The sequence below is a fragment of the Phyllobates terribilis genome, unplaced genomic scaffold, assembly GCF_046119375.1.
Source record: "Phyllobates terribilis strain yellow unplaced genomic scaffold, ASM4611937v1 Scaffold_10__3_contigs__length_209671492, whole genome shotgun sequence".
In the NCBI taxonomy this organism is placed as follows: domain Eukaryota; kingdom Metazoa; phylum Chordata; class Amphibia; order Anura; family Dendrobatidae; genus Phyllobates; species Phyllobates terribilis.
Genome location: NW_027362770.1, coordinates 41,564,407 through 41,591,881, shown reverse-complemented (window position 1 = coordinate 41,591,881; position 27,475 = coordinate 41,564,407). Strand labels below are relative to the sequence as shown.

The window sequence follows — 27,475 nt, the reverse complement described above, 5'->3', positions numbered from 1 at the left end:
TTTATCTTTCCTTCAACTTTTACCAAGTTTACTGTGCCTTTGAGCTACAAACATCCCCGATCCACCTCCATGCTTTACTGTAGGAATGGTGTTCCTTTCATCATAGCCCTTGTTAACCTCCATCCGAATTTAACATTTATGGTTGTGTCTAAAAAGTTAAATTTTGGTCTCATCACTCCAAATCCTCTTGTTCCTGAAGTTTTGAGGCTAGTCTCTGTGCTGTTTGGCGTATTGATGGCGATATACTTTGTGGCATTTATGCAGTATTGGCTTTCTTCTTGCGACTTGACAATGCAGCCCATTTTTCCTTCAAGTGCCTCCTTATTGTGCATTTTGAAACAGCCACACTGCTAGTTTTCAGAGAGTCTTTACAGATGTTGACCCTGGTGGGATATGAACCAAGAACCACAGTGCTGCAAGTCTAACCACTGAGCCAAAATGCTGCCCACAAGCTCTCTGGCTACATACAAGTTACTCGATTTAAAAAAAAAGTGTAGCATTTCAATATACGGGGAGTTGGATTAAAACGGCTGCTGTCTTGCATCATCGAGCACATTATTTTAGGTTTTATTTATTGGAGTCTGCACCCATAGTAGTGTTTCCCGCTGTTGGATAACCCAGTGATAGAAAAGTTTACAAAATGTAGTCCACACTTAATACATTGATGGTTAATTTGACAGCCTTGTGGTCTTTGAACATGGTCTCTTACACAGCAGAAGCTTCACGCCTGAAACAGGCTGATGCCAGGGCTCCCCCCCCCCCCATTCCTTTCGGTCAGTGATGGGATGAAGGGGCTGTCCCGCTCACATCATTAGATAAATAAAAAGAGCTCATCACAGACTCCACAGAGACCAAAGAGGTTGGCTTAGTTGGTTTCAGCTAACCCCTTTAACCAGCTTTCTGCATCCTATTATCTCTTAGAAGACCATTCCCTTTGACGGACCATTTTGTTAAATTGTAGACAAACGTCTTAGAAGGTTATTCGTGTATTCTGAAGCAATATGGACTTTGAACACTGGTGGAAAGTCTAGAGGGGGATCAGGAGAGCCTTCATATAGAAAAGCGCTAGATGCACATCCAGGACAGGAAGACAAGACTACAGAGATAATAAAATTTTATTAAGAATAACAAAAAAAAAAAAAATTGTGATTGTATAGGTATTCTAAGCTCATTTGTGTGATTATAGATTTTTATGTGACATACAGTACCACATTTAAAAAAAAATTACAAAAAAAAAAACAACAACAACCCCACACACATTACATATTGTACATGTAGAAATGGCTCCTCAGCACTTGTTTCTGTTACCTGTAAAGAAGCACAGAATAAAGTTATCCTGAATCCAGTCAGACCAGTAAAACACTTAATATAAATTAAAAGTGGACTTAAAAAGGGGTTTCCCATGAACAAAAGCTCATGTTAAAAATTGTCTGTGTCTGACCGTGTACAGGACATACCACATCTTCTGCGATCCCTTGCTGCAATGTCTGTATTGTCTTTTGCTTTTTCCCCTGCACAGGAGCTGTGGTATTTTCCATACACTATCAGACAGACAATTTTCAACATGAACTTTTGTTCATGGGAAAACCCCTTTAAGTATCTGATTCTAACAGGGAGGGAAAGGGACCAAACATTTGTTAGATGCCTCGGCACAGGGGATGGAGAACCTCAGGCCTATGGGCTGTTTACGACTCATCCTTTCATCCAGCACCTGGGCAGATTCCCAGGGACCGCAGTACTTGGAGTGGCAGCGGTATTTTAATGGCTGCCAGCCCATTACTTTCTTCTTGCTCTGAGCATGTGCAAGGAAAGATTATGTCCCGACACAAATGCCGGCATGAGGACATACTTTGTGGGTGGAGTTAGCGTACAATTTGTACGGCCCCCGAAGAATGGTATAAAATAGCCAAATGGCCCTTAGCAGGGAAAAAAAAAAAAAGTTCCACATCCCTGCCCTAAGAAAAAAATCAGCAGCTACATTAACACATTGGCCACGTAGTGCAGTAGTATATGGTGACCTGATATGGTTTTGTGGACAAAAGGAGTCCTGCAGGGCCCATTAGTCAAACTGGTCACAAAATTCATACTGAATCCAATGATGTATCACTATGTGCAGTGGTTCTGACACAGCCTTCAGATTTGAATGAAGCAGAGCTGAGAAAGCCAACCCCACCCACACCAGGCTCTGTATGTACAATGTCCATAGACAGTAAGCTGCTCATCACAGGGGAAGGGGGTGTTGTCAGACAGTGTAGTCCAGCAATCTTTTAATGATACATCCTTCAATTAGAATTCAGAGATAGGTCACTGGTCAAAAAGTTTACTGTGTTTCAGCCTCTATATCCTGCTGTCCTCAGATTACAAAGCAAATACCTGCTGACAGATTCCCTTTAAAGACATCATTCACTACTTTAAACATTGATTATGCATCCTTAGGATGTCATCAAATGTCTGATCAGTGTGGGCGCGATACCTAAATAGGGAGCGGATGTGCAGTACCCGGCCACTATAAAGCAGACTGTGCAGTTTCGGCCACTGCTGACACCAGGGACAGCACACACCGATCAGACATTACCATTGACCCATCCTTAGGATAGGTAATCTAAGTAGTGGACAACTTCTTCAAAGACCAAGCACCAGTTTTCAAATCTGAGTAGTTTCACTTTATGTGGAAATAACTCTGGAATGCCTCTATATATCCTGTGGTTGAAATGTTTTTTTTTTTATGATATTGTACTTTGTTTGCTGTAAGTTTAAGCTGATAAGTTTAGTTTTCTTTGTGAAAACATCTGAAATGTGATTGAAAAATTGTTTTTTTTCCTTAAATTTTAAACTTTGAAAGCCTATAGCCTCAAGTCAGATAGTCCTAGCACACAAAACCGTTAATAAAGTAGACTTATGAGAAACAATGTTTATGTCAATCATTTTTCAAAGTGTCCTAGGGTTAAAGTTAAGCAGCAATTTTTCATTTTGCTCAAGGAAACTTACAAATCCATTCTTTCAACTATTCACTTTTGAAGAGACTGAGGGTGGGGGGAGAGGGGCTAGCGAGAATTTTTTGTTTTTTGTTTTGGGGGGGGGGGGGGGGGTCACATCACATTTGAAGTGACTTTGAGGGGCCTTTATGACAGAAAATACCCAAAAGTGACACCATTCCAAAAACTGCACCCCTCAAGGAACTCAAAACCACATTCAAGAAGTTGAATTAACCCTTCAGGTGCTTCACGGGAACTGACCCAATTTTTTTTTCACAAGGGTAGAAGATAAAAATGGACCCCAAAATGTATTGTGCAATGTCTCCTGAGCATGCTGATACCCAATATGTGGCGGAAAACCACTATTTGGGCGCACGGCAGGGCTTGGAAGGGAAGGAGCGCCATTTGACTTTTTGAATTGAAAATCTGCTGAAATAATTAGCGGACGCCATGTTGCATTTGGAGAGCCCCTGATGTGCCTAAACAGTGGAAACCCCCCACAAGTGACACCATTTTGGAAACTAGCCCCCTCAATGAACTCCTATAGATGTGTGGTGAGCACTTCGAACCCTCAGGTGTTTCACAAAAGTTTATAACTTGGAGCCATGAGAATAAAAGAAAAACAATTTTTTAGCCCCAATTTTTTTTTATTTTCACAAGGGTAACAGGAGAAATTGCACAACAAAATGAGAGGTCTATTTTCTCCTGAGTACACCAATACCCTACATGTAATTGGGAACTACTTTTGAGGCACTGTGCAAAAGGTCAGAAAGGAAGGAGAACCATATTATAGAGCAGATTTTACTGCTGTGGTTTACAGGTGACAGGACCCACTGGGAGAGCCTCTGAGGTGCCAGAACAGCAGATTCCCCCATAAATGACCCCATTTTACAAACTACACCTCTCAATGAATTCATCTAGGGGTACAGTGATCATATTGACATCACAGATGTGTCACAGAATTTTATACCATTGGGCAGTGAGGAAAAAATAATTACATTTTTAACCACAAATTTTGTTTTAGCCCCAGATTTTACATTTTCACACTGGGATAATGGATCAAAATGGCACCAAAATGTGTCCTATAATTTCTGCTGAATGTGGCAATACCTCATATGTGGCTGTACAGTACTGCTTGGCCACACGGCGACACTCGGGAGGGACGGAGTGCTATTTGCAGATTTTCCTAGAATAGTTTGCGGACTCCATATACAGAGCCCCTAAGTGCTAGAAGAGCAGAATCCCCCCTCAAGGGACCCCATTTTGGAAATTATACCCCTGTCAAACATGTGGACACTAAATGTGGTTTAGACACACTGCAGTGCTCAGAAGGGAGAGGGGATTTTGATTTGGGAGCGCAGAATTTGCTGAATTTCTTTTGGGGGTGAGGAGCCATTTAGCTTTTCCAGAGCCTTTGTACTACCAGTAAAGTGGAAGCCCCCTATATTTTCATTAACACATGACAGCCCTGTGTGAGGGCTTTTTTGTGAAGCTTTTATTGGGAACATTTTACATAAAATTTTGGATCACATTTATCCGGCGCTCTACGCTGAGCACTTACTTTGGGGTTTCCATCTAAATCTCCAAATGATGCGATTCAGATGAAACCCTGAGGGATCCATTCACTATAAAGAGACTAGATGGTGGCCCGATTCTAACGCATCAGGTATTCTAGAATATGTATGTGGCCAACCGGGCGCAATCAAAGCGGTGTTTAAATTTGGCGGCAATATCGGTGATTTGGTCGCAGGCGGCAGCCACGACCAATCAGCGAACCGTGTTAGTCAGGACTGGACAGAGTGTTTAAATTTGGCGCCAAAATCGCTGATTAGTCACGAACAATCAGCAGAGCGGGGTTTAAATTTTCCTTCCATATCGCTGATTGGTCGCGGTCGACGCCCGTGAACAATCAGCGTCGTATTAGTGAGGACCCGGGAGCGGCGCTGCTTGTGCGCTACTTCCGCTGCGAGAATCCGGGAGATGAGCACTGCTCGCAGCAGAAGCATCCCGACCGGCGGCGCCGCTCCCTGGTCCTCAGTTTAGCTAGCGGCCAGTAGGTGAGCGCCTCGCGCTTGTCATCTCCCGGCTGCATCGCCGCTGACCTCCGTCCTGCAGATGAGCCGCTAACGGCCGCCATCTTGTTCTCAAATCCCGCGTCGCTGATTGGCCGCAGCCGGACCAATCAGCAACGCGGGATTTCCTAGACAGACAGACAGGATAAGACTATATATATTATATTATAGATAGATAGATAGATAGATAGATGAGGCAGCAGAGTTACTCTGGACTCCGTATGGCCTCTGTTCAGTGTTGTCCTTTTCAGAGGAGCACAAAACTGCGGACGACCGCGCTTTTATCTACTCTTAAAAATATGGACTGTGCCGAATCATAGGTCAGACGGCATCCAGTGTCCACCTGCATCATTACAGGGAATCTTCCGCCAGGGTTTCCGTCTAAATCACTTATTTCAGAGATTTACATGGAAACCCAGTTGTAAGCGCTCAGCACAGGATAAATGTGCGCCACGCCTTACTGCGATCATTGGGAGGCAGAATAAAATCAGCCGCCGGTGAAGAATTGGTTTTATTTATTTTTTACTCCATTCCTCGTGCAGTACAAAAGTGATTAGGCGACTTTATTCTTTGGGTCGGTGCGATTGCAAAGATGCCAGATTCATATCGTGTTTTTATGATCGACAGCTGTCACTCACTAAAAGACGCTCTTTTTTGCATCGCCATATTTAGAAAGCTATAACATTTTTCCATATTTCGGCCGACAGAGTCATGTAAGGGCTTGTTTTTTGCGGGACGAGTTGACGTTTGTATTGGTGCCATTTTCAGGCAAATTATATTTTTTGATCGCTTTCTATTTTGATTTTTGGGAGGGAGAATAAACAAAAACAATGACAAATTACATTTATGTAATTTTGTTATGTTTTTGCGCTTTTACATAAAAACGTATAGAAAAAATAATTATCTTCGCATCGCTGTATGCTGAGAGCTGTAACGTCAATTTTTTAGCTGATGGAGCTGTATGGCGGCTTGATTTTTGCAGGACAAGATGACGTTTTCAGCAGTACCATTTGTATTTAAATTAGTCTTTTTGATCATGTTTTATTCCACTTTTTTCCAGTGGTATGATGAAAAGGCAGTTTTTTTTTTTTTTTTTTTTTTTACACACACACGCTGTTCACTGAAAGGGTTAACTAGTGTGACATGTTTATAGACTGGGTCGTTCCGGATGCAGCTATACCAAATATGAGCACGTTTATTTTCTTTTTTTTTTTTACCTAAAAATCTGTACTTTAGTGTAATATTTTTTCACTTTTTTTTTCCTTTAGATTTTCAGGTTTTTTGTTTTTGAACTTTTTTACTTAGTCCCTCTATGGGACTTACACTTTTTTTCATAGGTATAATGCACTACAATGCGCTAGCTCCCGTCCCTCTGCGATAGGGGCTAGTGGGCTATAAAACTTTTCTTTTATATTGGCCTCAGTTGAAGCTCAGCCTTTTGGCTGCATAGCATTAGTGAATGAGTCTTAGGACCCAGAAGCTCCTATTCCCTCCCTACACCAGCAAAAATGATTGCAGACTCTGGCGGAGGGAGCGCAGTTAGTGCACCGTATTACTGTATACAGAGTGCTTAGCGCCGTCTATACAGCGAGTGGAAGGCAGAGATGCCAACAGTGTCCGCTTTCTCTATAGGGAGTCCGGCTGTGTCTGACACCCACCAGCTCCCCTCTGCTGCAGGTTAACAACGGTGTACAGCTCATCTACTATAAAATATAGGTCTGAAATTGCTACATGAAGGTTCCTTGAAGGTCATAAAAGTCTGCTTGTCATTTACAAATGCACCATTCTTCACATCAGCTTGTTAGTATTGCTACAGACTGTACAAAATTATGTTATAATCCCAACTAGTAACATAAGGTAGTCACGACTATGAGGCATAGTTTTAGCTTACCATCTTTTAAAGGAACTTTTGGATAAAGGTTCTCCTTGACATGATGTTGGAACGCTTTGGATGGATCAAATCTCCTTGCACCTTGTAGATCATTTAAATGGGATTGAAGCTGTTTTTCTGTTTGCTTCTCCTTGTATAGCTGGGCTTTAAGTTTGCTCACCTCCTTCAAAAATGGGGGGGAAAAAAAAAAAAAAAAAAAAGAAGTTAAGCACTGGCAAAAAACAAATCCAACAATATCTTTACATGGTCAGCCCTTTCCTCCACTACTAAAGAATCGTCGTTTGAATTGATATGCAAATGAGGCAGTATATCTGAGGCATCTGCCACTCCAGCTATTTTCTTCCCCCATTGCTTCCGCCTCCTCCTGCTTATCTGACAGCCTCAATGCTGGGTGACTTAAGGCAAAAGGAGTAGTCAGAGAAGCAAGAGGCAGCTGTGCTGGGCGGGGAATAGAGCTGGAGTGACAGAGGCCTCAAATATGCAAATGCTCGTTACTTGGTAACAGAAGAACAGGCTGGCCATGTAAGGGTATTGCAGACTTGTATGTGACAGCGCCAAATGCACATTTAAATCGTTTGGGGGGGGTGGAGTGAAATCCCACCTACAGATTCCCTTTAAACCGTAACCACACTCACTTTTTTTTCCCCATAAATCAATAGCACAAATAAAAGAAACATGGCACTATATATTTAGATAGAAGAAAGGACCCTTTCTACATCTGTCACTTTCTCTCTGTATGGATGAAATAAACACTCAAATATGGATACAAATCTTACAGTGCAGGATTAAATTATTACCAACGATAAAACTATTGAGAGGGGATGACAAAGTCTAAAAGCAGAAAGTCACAATGAGGAGCCTCGGAGGCTTTAAATGCAGAGAGAAGAGAACGAATATTTTTACCCCCTGTAATTTCATAGCAGAGATACAGAAAAATGCCATGATGGCAGCATTCAGCCAGGAAGTGTGAGCAGCAGCGCAGTTCAGTTAAAGCCTGCCGTCAGATTGACAACATTGAAATGGTTAATAGCCGCGGCAGAAGCTCATCTCCGGCCACGTCAATTAATACTGCAGGTATTGGCCGTGTGGAGAGGATCCAGCTCCTGATCCTTCTCCACACATGTATGATTGCAGGGCCGATCATGTACGTGGCGTTGCGCTAAGGCGTTAAAGGCACGGTACCTGCTTTAGCTGACAGTTCTCAGTTTTCAGCTTCATTACATGTTTGATCTTCTGCTTTTGATTCTGATGCCCCAGCAGCTTGGCATACGCGTCACTAAGCTTGTTCAGTTCATCCTGAGCGGCGCCATGTTCATTAAGCAAGGCGTATTTTTCAGCTTCAAATGCATCCAATTGTTCCTGCAGTGAATTAACAGAGACAAACTGAGCAGCGGCATTAAAGAGAACCTGTCACATCCTAGCTGCCCTCTAGACTGCCCCCATAGCGTTGGTAGTGATGCAATGTGCATTGCTAACAAGCTGTTTTCATGAAAATTGGTGCAGCTATAATGATTTTATAATGTTTAGTATACTTATATCCTACCTGCATTTTCAGTCATAGGGGCGTGCTTGTCATATTCAGTCATGGGCGAGCGCAGCATTCACTCACTGCTGACGCCGTCCATGTATCTGAATCCTGCTCCCGGAAAGCGCTGATATTGTGGGGTGCAGGCGCACTTGTATATGTCTGGCCGCCTGCGCAGCAAGGCTGTGATTACCAGCTTCACCGCGCATGCGCTATGTTGGTTATGCTGATAATCATACAGCCTCACTGCGCATGCGCTGGGAATAGAGCGTCATAGCGCATGCGACCTTCCCAGCTTCACTGCGCTATGATGTGCTATGTTCCCCGCGCATGCGCAGTGAAGCTGGTAACCACACAGCCTCACTGCGCAGGCGGCCAGACATATACTAGTGCGCCTGCACCCCACAATATCAGCGCTTGCTGGGAGCAGGATTCAGATACATGGGCGGCTCCAGCAGTGAGTGAATACTGCGCCCGCCCATGACTGAATATGACAGGCACGCCCCTATGACTGAAAATGCAGGTAGGATCTAAGTGTATTAAACGTTATAAAATCATTATAGCTGCACCGATTTTCATGAAAATAGCTTGCTAGTGATGCACATTGCATCACTACCAACGCTATGGGGGCAGTGTAGAGGGTAGCTAGGACGCGACAGGTTCCCTTTAAATGGTTTACTTCAAGGTTAAATAAGTTGTGTAGTAACAAAGTAACAGGGCAGCACGGTGGCTCAGTGGTTAGCACAAAAAGCCTTAAAGCACTGGGGTCCTGGGTTCAAATCCCACCAAGGACATAATCTGCAAGACGTTTATATGTTCGCGTGGGTTTCCTCCAGGTTCTCCGGTTTCCTCTCACACTCCAAAAACACTGATAGGGAATTATTTCCCTGTTACCAGTTAGCACCTTGGAGGCAAGTATTTTTTTTTTGTACATTTATGCAGTAGGTTAAATTATTACAGAATTGCATTGTCATAAGTGAAAGTACACCAAAAACCTTCCACTTACCTTAAAAGGACGAACTTTATTTTGCAACTCCTCGAACATTGTGCGCCATTTGTTTGCTTCCAATAAAATTGCCTCATTAGATTCAGATTCTTTACTGTAGAAAGAAACAATTATATATAGATGCAAGACTCCACATATGCGAATAATTCCCAAAAGCTCTGAAATAGGAGGAGGAGATCTGTCAGAAGGAAACTTCCCGCCTCAAACTGTTTAAGTGGTCTTGTTAAATAGTACAAATGACATCTTTCAGAGAATATTATGATTATATATGCATGGGGGCGAGTTGTTCGGACAGTAAACTTTGTGACAGCACTGGAATCAGGGTCTCTTCCTACATTATGTTGCTCTCAGATGAGGTAGCAAAAACCTGGTGACAGATTCCCTTAATACATAGATAATTAAAAATATGTATAATTAAAAATAATTATATAGTGTAAGTATATTACTAATATGTATAATTAAAAATATTAAATATAAATTAGATAATAAATACCTTGTGTATTCATCTTTGAGCTCCTGGAGTTGGGATTTAAGACTTTCAAGTTCACCATTTTGCTCACCCGCCTCTTGTTTGGCCATAAGCAGGGACTTCTGTAGATCAGCAACTTGCTTCTCTAACCGTACACTTTCCTTGTGTGAAGACTCCTGCAGCTCATGAAGCTGCTCCTCCAGTTCTCTCCTGATTTTATCAGATTCAATACGCAGTTCATGAGTTTCCCTATTTTTTTCCGTCATTTCCTCAAGCTGCCGAGCAGTTTTGGAGGATTCTTTCTGAAGCTCCAGGACTTGAAGCTCTAACTCAAACACAGTTTTGCTTGATGACTTTTGCAGATCCAAAAGTTGCTTTTCCAATATCTCCTTGGCTTTTTTTGAGGCTTCCTTAAGGTCATAAAGTTGTCTCTCCAACATGTCTTTAGTAGTGGCTGCAATGTGCTGGAGCTGAGATTGATCATGCAACTGCTTTCCTGAGGTCTCTTGAAGCTCATACAACTGCTGCTCCAATATCTCCTTAGTTCCTTCCAGGACAGTAATCTGTTGTTCTAATTCTTTAGTCTTGGCTGCGTATTCTTGAAGCTGAAGGAGCTGCTTCTCCAATTCCCCCTTGGTCCTGGCAGAAGACTCCTGGAGCTCCAGAACTTGCTGTTTGAGCCCATCCTCTGTTTCGGAGGCCTCTTGGATCTGTACTAATTGCCCATTTAATCTGGTTTCCATGTTATTCAGTGACTCCTGAAGCTCAATCAATTGGTTTTCTAGTGCTGCCTTTGTCTGGAAGGATTCTGCCTGCAGATTACAAGTTTGCACTTCTAACTCTTGTATGACTTTTACTTTACTTTCAAAGTGTTGCTGTAGAAGTTTCCCATCATCTTCTGCTAAAGAGAGTTTCTCCAGTAAGCGAGCATTAGTAGATTTCAGCGACTCGATTTCTGTGGTTGCTGAAACCTGGATACTAAAAAAAAATAAAAATAAATAATATTTAAAACAATCACAACAACTCATTGCACTACCCAGTTTCCAATCGCTTAATTGCAGCAGTTACATTTGACAACTGCATCTAAAGGATTAACGTGCCTTCCATTCCATTGCTGACTGTATAACAGTGGATTGTTGTGCTGTATGGAGCAGTCGCAGCTCCCTCCATACATGCAGTGTACACATCTACCGTAAACTTGGGTTAGATGTTGCCATAGGATAAAGTGTTTGTTGTGCATTAGTTCTCCCCTTTCCCAGAAAAGTTGCACTGTAGGTAAAACACTAAATTACTTACCGGTAATGTGATTTTCCTGAGCCCATGACAGCACCACAACGAGAGAGGGGCTCTGCCCTTCCAGGACAGGAGACCTACAGAATAAAAGGGCGGCGCCTCTCCACCACCTCAGTTGTTTACAGAGCATGAGAGGACATTACTTAATAGTTATATATCCCATGATTTTTCTTTATACACACCGTGTGAATCAAACACCACAAAGTAAATGAAGTGATCAACTTCTACCAGTGATGGAAGGTAATATAAGGGTGCTGTCATGGGTACAGGAAAATCACATTACCAGTAAGTAATTTAGTGTTTTCCCATCACCAATGACAGCACCACAACGATTTACAGAGAAAACTTTAAAGTTAGGGTAGGACCACAGCCTGTAGAACAGTTTTCCTAAAGGAAAGGACAGCAGAAGATCCCAGATCAAACCTATAGAGTTATTAACAGCAATATTGCCTTGTTCAAAGTTGTGGCCAGACTGCTCATTAATTTTGACATTTAGCAGGATTCCTTATTCTACCTTGGGAGACCACAACTCTTACTCACTGCCCAGTGAGTTCTGCAGCACTCGATGGATCTGCCCATAATCCCGAAATAGTTGAGGTATACAATCAATGCCTTTTCCTTCTATATGCGAGTTGTCCTAACTATTATAACTCTCCATAAAGCCTTAAGGCTCATTAACATCTGAATGGAAGGACACAAACTGAAAGCCTAAATCCTCATTTTATGCCAAGAACTATTCTCAGGAAATTTGATGTTTCATGTGAATTGGAACCTGATTGTATACCTCCTTAAATGCCTATATTACTATATAGCAATCTGGAATTGCAGATTTACTAGCAGGTCTTATAGAGTCCATTTCCAGTGATCTAACTCTCAGGAATCTGTACAGCCCATTCGGGTTGTAGCAAAACCTAGGTAGGCCTGGGTTAAATAATAGCTTTACAGGTCTTGATTAGGGCACCTGGAGAGCAGCACCAGAGCAGGCTAGGCGTTCACCTTAGTCAGAATGCTGGAAAGCAGAGCAGACTGTATGTGTCTTGGAGCCAGAGACACAGGCAAGACTCCACAAGTATCAGTGGTTGCCCTGGATAAATATTGTTTTGTTTGATCAAGCTGGGTTAGCTTAGCTGTATATAAGTAGTCAGGGTCTGTCCTATTTAGTCAGCGCTTGGACAAGACCAGAAATATTAATGTTTATGACTTCTATGCAACCTGTAAAAAGTAATAAAACTGCGCTTGATTGAAGCAAACCCACAATGGCTGTATGAGCACTAGTTGATGCCTCCTACCTTTAAGAGTGAAACCCTACAAGGTTTATTATTAACCTGAAAAACGAAAGATGCGCTCTTATTGTCACCTGCGTCCAACTGGCATTCCACCGAGCCAGCTGAGCACCAGCCAGGAATACTGCCACCCTCTGTCTCAAAATAGAGGCTAGGATATTTTTCCCCTTGAATTCGGTAAGCTTGCCATGCACAGTTTACAGCCGCTGAACTGTTTTGTCAGACATAAACTTAGTTGTGCAACCAGTACCTTTACAAAGAAGGACTATGAGGCACAGGGGCACCCTGAAGCACCGAGAGACACTGAGGCCCCATAAGGTACTAACAGGCACTATGATATGCTATGCCGTGTCATGAGGCGCTATGAAGCACTATGATGTGCTCTTTGTGAAGCGCAACGAGGCTTTATGAGGCACTGCACTCAGATTTTTATTTAAAAGTAATCCATCTGAATGAAGGATAAACCTTTACTTTGGGTGGTAAATGTCAACTGTCAGACTAGACCCACCCGAAGGAGCCAACTGATGAGACGCAGCTGGACAGCAGACTTCACAGAGACCATGTGCTGTCCTATGGATGGAGTAAACAGACTGGAGGACAACAGTCTGTTGTGTTAGTTTACCACAAAAATGAACCTCAATCTGCTCAGTAAATGTTAAATTCTGAAGCCCAATCATGAGGTTCTGTGCAGCTCAGACATGTGGCTAACTTTAGCCTAGAGGTCCAAGGTCTAGCTTCCACCCTGAAGCCAAATTTAAAGCACGAGGCCCTTGGCCCAGATGGAGTCTTACAGAGCACAAACACCCATTTTTGAGTTTTTCGCCAACTTCCTTCAGCCTTTCCTAGTAACCATAACAAGGAAAGGGCCCCATAAACAAGGTAGACATTCACGAAGATCACTCCCCACCAGCTGTACAGATTCGAACGCTGGACCAAGTCACAGGCCTGTTCCTCTCCATCCGGCCGTGCCTGAGCAATAATGGGGTGGCCAACCCCAGGCAGGGGCGCCTCCAATAGTGCGCCGATCAAAGCTGGAGCTGCCGACCCCAGACAGGGGTGCAGTTCCACAGCTGCTCTCACTGACGTGCAGAGCTGGAGCTGCCGACCCCAGACAGGGGCACCGCTCCACAGCAGCTTCTCCACTGATGCACGGAGCTGGAGCAGCAGACCCCAGGCAGGGGCGCCGCTCAGTCGTATCCAGATCTTCAACAGGTAAGCCTGTCTAAGGTTCTCCCATAAAGGACCATCCAGTACGCTTGTCATCAGGGCCGCAGGCTGGTACAAAACAGTAGCCGGAAACATGTTAGAAGACATGGGTCTCCGCTACTACTTTTTTCACCGTCGTGCGTCTTAGGGCACAATTTCTTGGATAGAGTCATGCGCAACCGGGATGTACGGCTGCCAGGCCACCATAAGGTAATGGTGTGGCTGCTGCTCGCGCCCGTCCAACAGAACAGGCCCCCTTGGACCCACTATGGCGCTACCAGGTCCCTGGCACCGGCCGCAGCAGAGACTGTGCCCTGTTGGAAACCGACTGGCCCAGGTCCGGGAATAATCTTCTCTTCTTTCTTCTGCAGCAGTTTTAACAAGGTTCCCCCTCAAGAACAGGAAACCAACTGAGGTGGTGGAGAGGTGCCGCCCTTTTATTCTGTAGGTTTCCTATCCTGGAAGGGAGGATCCCCTCTCTTGTTGTGGTGCTGTCATGGGTGATAGGAAAACTTTCCTTTTGAGATTGTATTAGTAATGATTCATAATAAAACTAATGCAGGTACCTTTCATATTCAGAAAGCTTAGACAGAGTGCTGTTGTGTTCTTCTTCAAGCTGTGAAAGTTCCCTTTTGTGTTGCTCTTTGGCTTTTTGTAGCTCTTGACTTTTCCTGGAAAATACATAGAAGGATGTTAGAATGATGAAGGGCTATGGAATAAATGCCAAAAGTTGTACAGGACAGACTTCTAGTAGCAGGGAGAAAGAAGACTCTGAAGTCATTACACCCTAGAGCAGAGGTCCCGAACCTGTAGCTCAAGAGCCATATGTGGCTAGTGGGCACGTGATGTTTGGCTCGAGGCTGTAAGCCAGCTAGCTTGGTGCATTAGCATCTCTAGATTGTGACTTGTGTAGCCCTGCACAGAAAAGCAGATCTGAATAGAGGCAAGATAGGAACCCCTGGAGCTTGGCACACTGCCTTGGTGTGATTTCAGTGTTAAAGCTTTGGCTGTCATTATACCGGTAATGGGGGCTCTGGATGTCACTACTGTGAGTGGGGCAGGAGCTGGATGTGGCTCACGACTCTTACATAGAGTGTGGCTCTCAATGTCAGAAAGGTTGAGGACCCTCTACCCTAGAGGGATGAGCAGGAACCAGAAGAAGAGGGATAGAAGGATAAGTGGAGCATGCACTATTTTGGGGCCTTTTGGGAGGCAGCTCCTGCACCCATCCATGATGTAGCAGATTGCACAGCAATTTACAGATGTAATTGATTCAATAATTTCAACATTAGCATGAACCAGATCTTCGGTCTTGCGCCACGGCCCCACTATCAGTATTTGGTCAGTATTATTTCTCAGGAGTGGGAGCCAAAACCAGGTGAGGAACAATCAGAGAAAAGGTATCATAGAAACAAGTCACCAATTCTGCATTTATCACCCACTCCTGAGAAAAAATACTGATAGTGGGGCCGTGGTCTTAAGATTATGCCTCATCAGAAAGGAGGGGCCAATAGAAAAAAAATATTGGTGAGGTCTCACACAAGACTCCTGTTATAAATAGGCCAATATTTTAATTAAAGAAAAAAAAAAGTTACATATTTGCTCCAGATTTTCTTTGACAATGTGTGAATAAATGAATAATATAGTACCTACTAAATGGATGAGGAGATTAAACAGATCTCATCACCATGTTGCTGAGGTGGTCTGTAGAAACCCTTACATGCTTCAATTTAATTTGGAAGGGTCAATCTGTCAGGAACTCTGCAGTTCGGGTGGACATGCCCTTAAAATCAGTTTTAATGTTGTCTGTTGCCATCACAACTCACCCTCGTAAAGTCTCTTCCAGGTGCGCAAGCTCCGCAGCCCTCTCCTTGTTAGCTCGCTCTAGATGGAGTATCATCTTCTCTGCCTCCACCTCCTGTTGTTGCAGCCTATCCAGCTCATCCAGTGCCCCCTCCAGTTCATCTTCCAGAAGGCTCCTCTCTTTCATCATTTCCTCTTGCACTTTCTGCAGTTCCATCTTGAGCGCACTGGAGGTATCCTGAGATGAATGAGGGGGGGGACAACTTATGGTAGTAACCAGGGGGTTGTCTCAAATTCAAAAAGGTAACATTGCAAAGTACTTAACTTTGTAATTTACCCCTTATTAAAATCCCTACATTATCAAGAATTTATCTATAAAATGCCAAAATTCAAAAATTCCTTTATTCTTATGTTACTGGACTCCTGTGATCCCAACCTGACCAGTTACCTAAACAATAAGTGCGGAGGAAGAAGATTCTGCTCTTTAGCCTGCTCGCACCACCCTGAAGCTGGCTGGATGCAGTCCTCCGATACTTCTCCCAAGCGGCTTCTCGGCAGGCAGCCTGGGAGACCATACGGTTCGGACCAGTGGTGATACTATGAAGCTGGTCTGAGCCGGCAATCTTCTGGCGTGCACCAACCCCAAGCAAAGCAAGAAGCCGGGGGCAGCAAGCTCCTGAAGCTGCATCTTGGACAAATTCAAGAACAAGGGCAGGGGTACAGATCTTACCATTTCCTTCTCCAGCAGCATTTTCAGTTCTTCTTCTTGCTTTTGTAAGGAGAGACGCTCTCCATCTCCTTGGCTCATATTCTGCTTCAGGGTTTCCAATTCTGCAGATAAAGTGTCCTCTCGTGTGCCGCTTTCTGCTAAGAGGCTTTCTGTAACATATGGGAACACGTTCATCTTAACACGTTGACTTCTATATATTAAAGCCTCGGCCACAGTAATCGAAGGCTTACCCTTTTCCTGAAGTAGTACAATATACTTGGCCTCCAGCTCCCTCATTGTGCCTGATAGCTCCTCTTCCTTTTGGATGAAGTTTTCCCTTTGGCTTTTCTGCTCCACCTCTTTCTCCTTTAGCTGCTCCTCAGCTTGGTCTAGAAGCAGCTTGTAGTTTTCAGCTTGTAAAATGAGATCACTGAAAACAGAGTTACATGTCTGCTCCACAGTAGTACAGAACATTCCGGAAACATCATGAGATCTTCCAAAAGTCCAACCTACCCTGAATCCAACAATGTATCACTTAGTTTACTGGGTGCAGTGGTTCTGACAGTTTTAGATTTCACAATGCAGTCGAGATGAGAAAGCCAACCCCGCCCACATCAGGCCCAGTATTTACATTGTCTATAGACAGTGAGCCGCTTATCACAGGAGGGGGCGGAGTTAGACAAGTGCCTACATGCTAGTCACAGATGATAATCAGGTGATAACACTTGCAGTGTAAGTGAACAAAAGCACACAGCTTCACAGGTCGCTGAATTCTGCGGTTTAACCTGTACCTCATGCTGTCCTCAGATTACATAGCAAAAACCTGTTGACCGGTTCCCTTTAATTTTCAGGTTTTGCTTCAAAATGGCCCTATAGTCCTTTATTACATCGCCATGGCTCGAGCTTGTTCACACAACCATATTTTCGGCCCGATATTTACTCTTGATTTCCCAAAAGTGAAGGTGTTTTATACCCCCAAAATACAAGCATCTTGCATCTAAAATTGGATACACTTATACCAAGTGTCTAGCAAGGAGCAAACATCTAATCCTTTCAGTAAAAATTAATTTTTGGTGCAATAATTTACCATTAAGTGTTGGTATGAAATGGGGAACAGCCCTTTTGCTCCAATTCATATCCATATATACACTGTACATAAATCTGAGGAAAGCATAATGTAGGGGCAGAGATCCCAATTCTAGGGCCCTTATTCCAAGAGCCATAACTTTATTTTTTCGTCCCCATAGCAATATAAGAGCTTTTTTTTGGGGGGGGGGGACAAGTTGTACTTTTGAATGACAAATAGTTATTTCATCATGTGGAGGTTCAGGAAAAAAGATCCAAGTGCGATGAAAAGGCAAAAAAGTGCAGTTTAATTTACCAATTTACAATGTTCACTATATGGTAAAACTGACCTGGCAATATGATTCTCCAGGTCAGTATGAGTACGCAGATACCAAACATCTATGAGTCCACCCCCCGCCTATACATTTAAGTGGTGAAAAACAATTTGGAAAATTTGTAAGAAAAATGTTGCCATTTTCAAACACCCATAGCGTCTTAATTTTTTCAGGATTTGGGGCTGGGTGATAGCTCAGGGTGCAAAAAAAATAAATAAAATAATAATAAAAAATAATAATATTATAATAAAAAAATAAAAAGTTGGCTTAATACCATTTTGGGGTAGATATGATGTTTTGATCACCTCTTATTGAAAGGTTGCACCAGGCAAAAAAAAAAAATAGTATTTTTGGAGTTTCGGTCTCTCATTACGTTGTTTACAGATTGGATTCATTTTATATTTTGATAGATCAGACTTATGAACACCGCAATATAATGTGTTTTTTTTACAGTCTTATTTTTAATAAGGCAAAAAGGGGGAGGATTTGAACTTTTTTCTTCATTTTTTTTTTTTTTATTTCCTTAGTGAATATAATAGTCTCCTTAGGCTGTGTGCCCACTATGCGTTTAAGAGTTTCCGTAGCGGCAATTCCGCTGCAGAAACGCTTAACAAACGCTTGGTAGAAGGTCTGCCATGTTCCCCAATGATAATCCGCATGTGCTTTGCACATGCTGCGGAAATTTCCGCTGCGGATTATCATTGCAGAAAAATCTGCAGCACTACCAGTTTTGCGTAATCGCGGTGTTTTCGTCGCCATTGACTTGCATTGAATCACTTAATATCCGCATGACTACATGTGCACATGCAGATATTAAGTGATTCAATGTGCGGTTGGTACCCGGGTCTGGAGAAGAGGAAACTCTCATCCAGACCCAGGTACCATAGCACCTGTAAAAAAAAGAATTTAAAATAAAAAAAAAAAATACATTATACTTACCTTCTGATGGCGCCCGGTCTCCACAGTGATGCGTCCTGGCTTCCCGGCAGCTCGATGGTCTAAAAGGACCTTCCATGACATCATTTAGTCATGTGACAGGTCACAGGACTAAATGAAGTCATGTAAGGTCCTTTTAGACCACCGCGAGCTGCCCAACACACCGGAGGAGACCAGGGGGCCCATCAGAAGGTGAATGTTTATTTTTTTACCATTCTTTTACTATAACTTGGTCACACTATATAAATCCATGCCGGTTGCATGGATTTATATAGTGTGACCAAGTTGTCAAGCGCTTTGCAAGTGATGCTAAAGTTGCTTGACAACCTGCATGCGAAAAACGCTTCACTTCCGCAGGTCCCTGGCAGGAAAAATTCATGTACAATCTGCATGAGTTTTTTTCTGCCAGGGAGATGCAGAAACACTCAGGAAAAATCCAGAGCATTTCTGCATCGTGGGCACATAGCCTTAGAAGATTTGAAGCAGTGATAGTCTGATCGCTTGTGCTGTACATGTGTGTATAAATTATTCTCTGTTATGAACGCCAGCCACAGGCCAGCGTTCACAGGAGGATCTTAATGACAGGTATGGTGGTCATCAGCAACCCATTGGCACCCCACGATCATGTGACAGGAGCACCGATGTTTGGGATGAATGACATTCTTCTGGCCGGTGCATGTTAAATCCCACTGTCAGTGACTGACAGCAGGATTTAACATGTTAAGAGCTGCGGGTGGATCATCGCTCCACCTGCGGCTGTTAAAGTGAGCGGGCCCACATCAAAGGCAGGGACATGACCTTTGATGCAAACATACGTCAAAGGTTGTGAAGGGGTTAGTTTTCATAGAATACCTACTGTCTAATGTAGATGTAGTAGAGCCACGTCTTCAGCTCTGTATCACCCCGCCCACATGGTGCATTGAGAGCAAGCTGCCAATCAGTGGTGGGGGCAGGGCTACACAGATTAGCCTGACTGCTGGGCATGTGAGCTATAGTCTGGCAGTGATAATCTCCTGCTGATAAAACACTGTTTGCATTGAAACTGCAGAACATATCTTAAGTGACATCCATAGAATCAGGCTCTCGACAGTAAGCGATAGCATGAAAAGGAATCTAACGGGAGTTTGAAACTCTGCTTTTTAATGCTAGGGCTATATGGCGAAATATATGTTGTATAACACTGAGACCGCAGTGTTGCGTTGTAATAATTTCCTAAATTCATGCACTGATTCACCGCCATTGTGACAGTTACAAAAGGTTTCCTATTCTATCCTTCTGGTGCAAATTGACCACAACTAACTTGCCATAGACTTCAATAAAAATTGTCTACGATTTGTTTTTTAATTTATTACTCAAGATCTTCTTTCTAATTTAGACATCAAATTGGTGTAGCACACCCCAGGTCACTGAGCAGCCATAGCCTAATACTGACTGTAGAAACGGACGTAATGACCGGTGACACACAATACTAGAGATCAGCAGTGAAGCAATGCACCAGCTCCTCCCAGAGCTCCAGCTATTCGGATAGTAACCTCATTTGCTCCAGCACAGCGGACAGCCTCTTCTCAGTCTCCGCTCTCTCCTGTACCAACTTGATCCTTTCCTCTTCTGTTTTTGCACTGGGTGAGGGAATATAAAAACATGACTTATTGAGGTGAAAGGAAACAGACCATTAACATGTAGAAATACCTCCTATACCAAGTGTAAAAAAACCAAAACAAGACACTACTTTCCTCTATTGTCTGCAGAAACTCTGCACCGAGCAGTAACGCACGCAGAACATTTAAAGGGGGTTGTCTGCTCCAAATCAGTAAGTCTGCAGTCAGTGACTGCAGACTTATGAATCACCCCCGTGCACGCACCGTGCGCTGCGGGGACTCGCCGATTTCTGTGCCGGCACCAGAGGCTAGGAGTTGTACATACTCCCGGCCAGTGGGCGTGGTCTTGCTCCACACTTGTATTGAGCATGGCCACGCCCCATCTAGCGATGCGGCAGTCCAGTGGGTGTGGCCGACTAGAGGGCGCTGCCTTGTTACATACAAGTGTATGCAAGCTTGGCCGGGAGTATGTATAACTCATACATACCCTCAGGTCCCAGCACATAATGGGGTTGGGAGGAGAGGGGTGGTATAGAAATATAAGAGGAGGTCCAAAGGAGTGGAGGGGGAATAGGAGGTAGGAAGGGAACTGAAGAAGGGGATGGGGCAGTGGAGAGCATCACTCCCCCCACTAGGTCTATGCCATGTAGTCTGCCAGTGATGCCACAAGTCTACTGATGTAGCTGGCTCTACAAATATATTTGTTTTCAAGGCTTTGCACATATACCTGTATGTTTGATCAGCATTTTTATACAAGATTTATCAATTATCCCTTGACTAACAAGTGAATCTAATTACAAATTTTCCGAGATACAAGCCGTTGCTTAGTCGATTTATCGTTTTATGACGTGCGCCAAGATCCAAGTTACGAGCTAACGAGCTTTGTTCTTCAAGAATGGGTTCTAAGAAAGTAATTTGTCCTGCCAGTTGCACTCTTGACCTTTTCTTGTAAATCATTTTCCTGGTGTGGACCAATTTTAGCACTGCATGCATTTGATATGGGGCTATACATAGGATAATTGTTATTTTTTGGCTTATGCTTCTGCTATTTTTTCTGTGGCAGTATGTTATTTCACATGTGCAGCAAGGTACAGTATACTGAACTATTATGTGCACTCTGCGGTGCTGGCTTTAGGGTTCAATATTTACTATATTTATATGTGGCCCTTTGATTATTTAACATTTTTTTTAAAAAAGTACAATAGTTTCACGTTTAATAGTTTTTTGCACTGTACATTACTGTAGGTTATTAATAAAGTTATTTTCTCATTTAAAAACACTGCGTGGTTTTGGAGGGCTGGAATGAATTAATAGCATTTCAATTCATTTTAATGGGGTAATTTCAATTGATATACGCACAAATTGAGTAAAGAGCTTGGTCACAGAAAAAGTTAAATTCGTAAGTCAAGGTATTACTGTACATGGGGAGAGGGGGGGAAACAAAACTCAAACCCCAGCACTACACAACTTACAGCTGCACCTCCAGCTGAGTAACTTTTTGTAGAGCTTCTTCTAGCTTTGTCTGAGCCTCCAGGAGTTTACGTTCAATGTCTTCAAGTCTGCCAAGGGTCTTTAAAAAAAAAAAAAAGAATGTTTCAACATTTGGTTTAGAATATAAATCTGCAAACTAAATTGCAGTATTGTGGAGCAGGCATAGACCTATGTGTGACTTCATTCAGGCTCATCAATAGCCAACACTTAATGGCTTCATCCTCTTAAGATCAGTGCCCATTGATGAACACTTGCATTGGCTTACACACCTATTTTTTTTATAAATTCACTGTAAAATAAAACCTCCATAAATAGCCCTAGGAGTTGAGCAAAACTATTCGCAGGACTTAGTAGCCATGTCGGTAGCCTATGGCAGCCAGAGCGCTGCAAATCTCCCATTACTGGCAACATCCTCCATTAATCAGAAGTGCCCAGGATGCCAGCAGCTAGTAGGAAGCTATGATCTAGACCAGCTGCCACAGAGAATCAATGTGGACACTGAGTCAGGGTCCTGAAAATTTGCTCAACTCTAATTAGAATAAGTATTTCCCATAGATAGCGACATGAAATTCTCACCAGATGTCAGTAACAACCCATCCAATCCACACAGGCAAAGAAATCAAACCTTAGATGTCCATAAATTGTGTAATAATGAGAAATGACACATGGAAGAAAAGTATTAAACACACGAACAAAGGGGTACAAGAAGCCATTGAAAGTCATGACACCAGCAGAAAGACGAAGTTACGTACCGGTAACGGGATTTCTCAGAGCCCATTAAAAGCACCATGGAGAGAGGAGATCCACCCTCTAAGGACAGGAAACCTACAGATAAAGGGTTGTACCTCTCTCCCACATCAGGTGATTTACAGACCAGGAGAGGACCTCCAGGGCATTATCACAAAAAATATATACTCATCAGAAACACCCTGTGACTATACATAAAAGAGTAAGTGCTCACCCAGGGAGGGAACATAAGGGTGCTGTCTTGGTCTCTGAGAAAACCCATTACCGGTAAGAAACTACGTCTTTCTCCTTCCCCCATGACAGCACCACGGAGAGAATTGCAGAGAATACTACTTTAGGGAGAGACCACTGTTTCCAGAACCCTTTTTCCAAAGGTGAGATCAGAGGGAGAACCTAGATCCAGAGTGGGCATTTCAGCAAGACCATGATGCCAAACACTGCCAAGGAATTGGTTTCAGAGAAAGAATATAAAGCTTTTAGAATGGCCCAGCCAAATCACCTGACCTGAATCAAATAGAAAATTTATGGAAAGAATTAAAGTTCAGAGAGAAGGAGCCCACAGGAGCTTCAGGGTTTGTGTGCAAGAATGGGCCAAAAATCACATCTGAGAAATGCATGCGACTAGTTTCTCCATACAAAAGTGTCTTTTGTACAAAGTCTTAAATAAATTTTGTGTTCAATACTTTGTCATTTCTCATTACACGTGCCATAGATATCCATAAATAAAAGTTTTGATTTCTTTGCCTGTGAGGATTAGATGCGTTTTTGCTGACATTTGGTGAGAATTTCATGTCAATAGCATCTTTAGAAATAGATTACACACACTAAATATTTTCTCTGATTTAAATAATATTCTGCAAATGGAAGTCCCAGCGATCCACTGCTTATCTACATCCAGCTGCTGGGGTAGCAGCAGGGTATATACCCGGAAAAGCAGGACTCCGAACACTGTAGTTGCCAGTCCCCGATGCTGCAGCTCAGCTCCCACTGAAGTGACTGGAGGCAGAGCTGCAGCATCCAAGAGTGGTAACTAGAGAGCACTGGAGCAGTTCAGGCGCTGCAGACAGTCAAGTGGTGGGGGTGCTGGGCCACCACTGATCTTACATGAACATGCCATCAATATGTCAGTCCTGAAAGTCACTAGTCAATTTCACATTAAAATAACAAAAAAAACGTATGCAAATCTATCTACAAAAATAAAAACTGAACTGCCTAAAGACCAACTTGTAATAATTTGTGCACTCACCAGACTCTGCTCAGATGTTGCGACTTGTAATTTGCCTTCATATTCTTCTTCTCGAGCACTTATCTGCTGTCCAAGATCCTGGAGAGGAAGGTAAAAGATTTAATTCAACGATTTGTGACACTGACGATTGACAGAGCAGATTGGCTGCAGTGTTGCTGACGTGACTGCTACAAAGGAGGAAGCGCAGCACTGAACCCGAGGAGGGAGATTACCGGCTGGTTTTATTATTTCTAACAGACATGGTATTCAGAATGCCAAGAAAACCCCTTTAAATTACCTGCATCTTCTGATGGGCATGTGATAGGTATGCCTCAAGATTCTTATTCTCTCCTTTCAATTCTTCAATTAAGACTGAAAGAAAAGGAACCCAGCGTTACAGAACGGCATTGAACAAAACACTGAGGGTCCATTAGAAGTGGATCGACTGAAGGCATTAAAGGACTACTAAACGGCGGTGGTTTAATAGCCGGTTTACACAGGCAGACCAAAGGTAATGCTCAGAGCGATCTGTATTAGATGGCTGGGTGTGAATAGGCGGCCCTGGTTCTCGGCAGCACGAGGTCGGCTTACACATGACAACGCCCCACCGAGAACCAAGAGCTTTTGCGCTGCACAAAAGACTTCACCAGATGAGTTGAGTTTCGCTGGTTCATCAGGTGATCACACAGATTGTGACGCGCGTTATTTACCCTTCAGCCTGACAACATCCAAACACATTTCACTCAGTCATCTGATTGGACAGGAAAGTGAAACCCCCACAGATCTAAAATGAAAGGCCCACCCTCAGGATCAGCTTTATAGAGCTGCAGCCCATTAACTACTAGCCAATATTGAAGCCACAATGTATCTTTCCTGGTAGCAGTACAAGGGTTTGCTTGTTTTTGAATTGTCGATACAATTTCAAGATGTATATGAAGTTTTGATCACCTTATTGCATTTTTTTTTGGGGGGGGGGGGGGGGCATGATGTGGCAAATAAAAAATACCAGATCAGGCATTTTGAAATTATCTGCCATTTACTTTTATTAAAGTTCTTTACATTTTAACCTGTCATGACTCGCTGGCTTAGACATTACTCTTATATATAGTTCTCTGTAAAGTTTAAGACTATTTAACCCGGTCTTCAGTTGTCGTCTAGCCTTAGCCATACACCACCCTAGAGGTCATTACTGCATATTCTGAGAGCAAAACCCTCATTACAGGGGTCATCACTATCATCACTGATGGGCTGCTTGTTCTCATTTTGATAAAATGAGTTCTCTGATTTTGATCTAGCAGTTCTCTGAATGCTGATCACTGCATAACCCCGCCCACACCACTGATTGGCAGCTTTATGTGTACACTGTGCATAGGCAGATAGTTGCCAATCAGTGGTGGGGGGCAGGGTTATACAGTGCTCATGAATATATACTCGACTACCTCGCAGCAGGTTTACTAGTCCACTAATGATAGTCTGCTGATAAAATCGGGTTATCAAAACAGCAAGCTCAGTAAGTGATACATCACTATGTTTTTAGTGATAAAAACCTTGTGACAGATGCCCTTTAACAGTGGGGTCATAAAGATGCCATTTTAAACAGTGCCAGCACAATGACTTGTGGATCTAGAGACTACGATTGGTGGCTTGGCTTTAACTTCTAGAAATTTGATATGACTTGTGATGTTACCTTGTGCTTGGTCAAGCTCCTTCTCCAAGAATGTATTCTGCATAGCAGCTTCATGTTGTCCCTCATCTGGAGGGCAGATAAGATGATATTTGCCATTAGTTACACACATCACCTGCCCACATCTCCCACACATTAGACTATGCATGCGTCACCGGCTCCTTCACAGACTGTACGGACGGCTGAAATGTAAAGGCCTCCGTACACATCACACGTAAGCAGACCCGGCCCACCATCCATTGTGTACGGCGTCCTCCAGTTGCTCTTGACAAGTGACTGAGAAGCAGCCGGCACTTAGACCACATCTCACGTGCCACCATCAGAAGGCAAGTGCACGCTAGCTTCAGTGACGCGGCTACCGCTGCCCTACAGATCTGGCTAGCTGTACAGCAGGGACCGGACCCGTCAGTGGCACCCCCCTATACAGCAGGGTAGTAAGTACATCAATTCACACCTACCTAGAAGTGTATTCTTTTCTTTCAGAGACTTCACATCGGCCTTTGACTCTGCCAAACTTGCTTGCAGCATCTGGATTTGACCTACTAAATTTGCCTGAAGACCATTAATTTCCTTGACAAAGGAAAAAAAAAAACACAACTTTAAAAGTCATTGGATTTCCTGGAAATGATGGGTGGGCCGGGACTGTCCAGTAATAGATAATGCCGCCCCTTTAGTGATGTGAATGACCGCTATACTTGGCTGCACTGATTGTCACCAGGCTATTGCAATGTAATCTGAGAGCAGCATGAAGTAAGGGCCAAGACCCGGATTCTAGCGGTGTCACTTACTGGTCTGCATGCCGTAACTTTGATAAAATGACAGTTTCCTCTTCTGCATTCCCTATTCACACCAGTGCTGGGTGGCTTTCTGCCAATCCATGGTGGGGTGGGGGGATACACAGAGCAGGACTATGACACAAGACAACTAGTCCTCTAATCTCCTACTGAGAAAGTAGATTTTGACACAGCAACAAACAGCTTAGTAAGAGACCCGTCACAGTCCCTTCATCATGCTGCTCTCTGATTACACGACAAAACTTGCTGACAGATTTCCTTTAATTAAGCCGACATTTGAAGAGATGCTAGAAGTGGGAGCGCCATGATTTAGAAGAAAAACCAGATGACCAGTTCTCTTTAGAAAAACCAAAACACATTCAGAAATACCATACCTGCGGATATCGGGTTAAACTGCAGGCAAAATGGCATTTAAATCACGTCTGGAAACTTACTGAACGCCACCCCACTTCCCCCATATGCCTGGAAGAGCCCAGCTGCAGGGAGAATGCAACTTCATTTTCTCCCTGCAACTGCTGTTAGTAGGCAGACAGGATTGATAAAATGGTGTTTTTTTTTGTACATTATAATTTTCTTTTATTTGAAGGGAGCCCAGCATAGATGAAAGCACAGAACATGTGGGGGATGGTCTGCTTCATATCAAAGAGCAGCATAAAAAGATTATAGCACCATGTAAATACTGTCACCGATAAGAACTCAGACGTTTGGGCAAGTGAAAAATACACCGAGGGCTCAAATAGCGCAACACAAATTCTGAAGGCTCCCACCCTCCTGACACCAGGTCTACAACTGCAGACTCATGCCATCTGGACGATGGGTGGTGGGGAAAGACTCCACGTTACTCTCCCCAAAACAAGCCACAGGATACACAGACACGCATTAGTCGCCTGAGATTGGAATATTTCAGGCTTGTTAGAGCATTTTTAATAGAGGAAACCAATCACCTTGGAAAAATTACATGTACCAGTAGATATAGGGTTAATCTACAGGTAAATCACGTTAAGGTTATGTTCACATGAGGCTTTATGCAAATTAAATGTAGCTTTTTGCAGCACCAGCAAAAGCCATTTCAGTAATCTCTTGCAGCTTTTTTTTCTGACTGAATGAGAACGGCAGCGAACGCTCACACTACTGCGATCGCTCCGGGCACACCTGTACGACAGGCCGTGGCTCCTGGAAGGAAGCAGTCCATTTTCTCCCAGTAGCAGCACTTCCGGTAAGACGTCCACGCAGCATTTTAACGTAATTGACCTGCAGACTAACCCTACAGCTGCAGGTATATAGCATTTTTTTTCCTCAAGGTGATAGGGGGTTGTCCAGGGAGTGGACAACCTCTAATGCCAAAATATGCTATCGCATAATTATCAC

General features: G+C 43.3%; 1 protein-coding gene across 1 annotated transcript in view; it reads right to left on the bottom strand.

Moving 5' to 3' along the window:
• Positions 1 to 1,152: 1,152 nt before the first annotated feature.
• HMMR (hyaluronan mediated motility receptor) overlaps positions 1,153 to 27,475 on the bottom strand; it is a 39,126-nt gene continuing 12,803 nt past the window's right edge. Inside the window, exons 7-21 of the mRNA XM_073649533.1 lie at positions 25,772 to 25,883; positions 25,317 to 25,382; positions 23,928 to 24,001; positions 23,651 to 23,728; positions 21,639 to 21,736; positions 20,101 to 20,187; positions 16,484 to 16,662; positions 16,254 to 16,402; positions 15,547 to 15,761; positions 14,287 to 14,391; positions 9,963 to 10,916; positions 9,470 to 9,563; positions 8,121 to 8,297; positions 6,939 to 7,101; positions 1,153 to 1,308 (exon numbers count right to left, since the gene is read on the bottom strand). Of these exons, the coding sequence (XP_073505634.1) occupies positions 1,289 to 1,308; positions 6,939 to 7,101; positions 8,121 to 8,297; positions 9,470 to 9,563; positions 9,963 to 10,916; positions 14,287 to 14,391; positions 15,547 to 15,761; positions 16,254 to 16,402; positions 16,484 to 16,662; positions 20,101 to 20,187; positions 21,639 to 21,736; positions 23,651 to 23,728; positions 23,928 to 24,001; positions 25,317 to 25,382; positions 25,772 to 25,883 (2,571 nt within the window). The 3' untranslated portion in view covers positions 1,153 to 1,288. The remainder of the gene's footprint in view (positions 1,309 to 6,938; positions 7,102 to 8,120; positions 8,298 to 9,469; positions 9,564 to 9,962; positions 10,917 to 14,286; positions 14,392 to 15,546; positions 15,762 to 16,253; positions 16,403 to 16,483; positions 16,663 to 20,100; positions 20,188 to 21,638; positions 21,737 to 23,650; positions 23,729 to 23,927; positions 24,002 to 25,316; positions 25,383 to 25,771; positions 25,884 to 27,475) is intronic.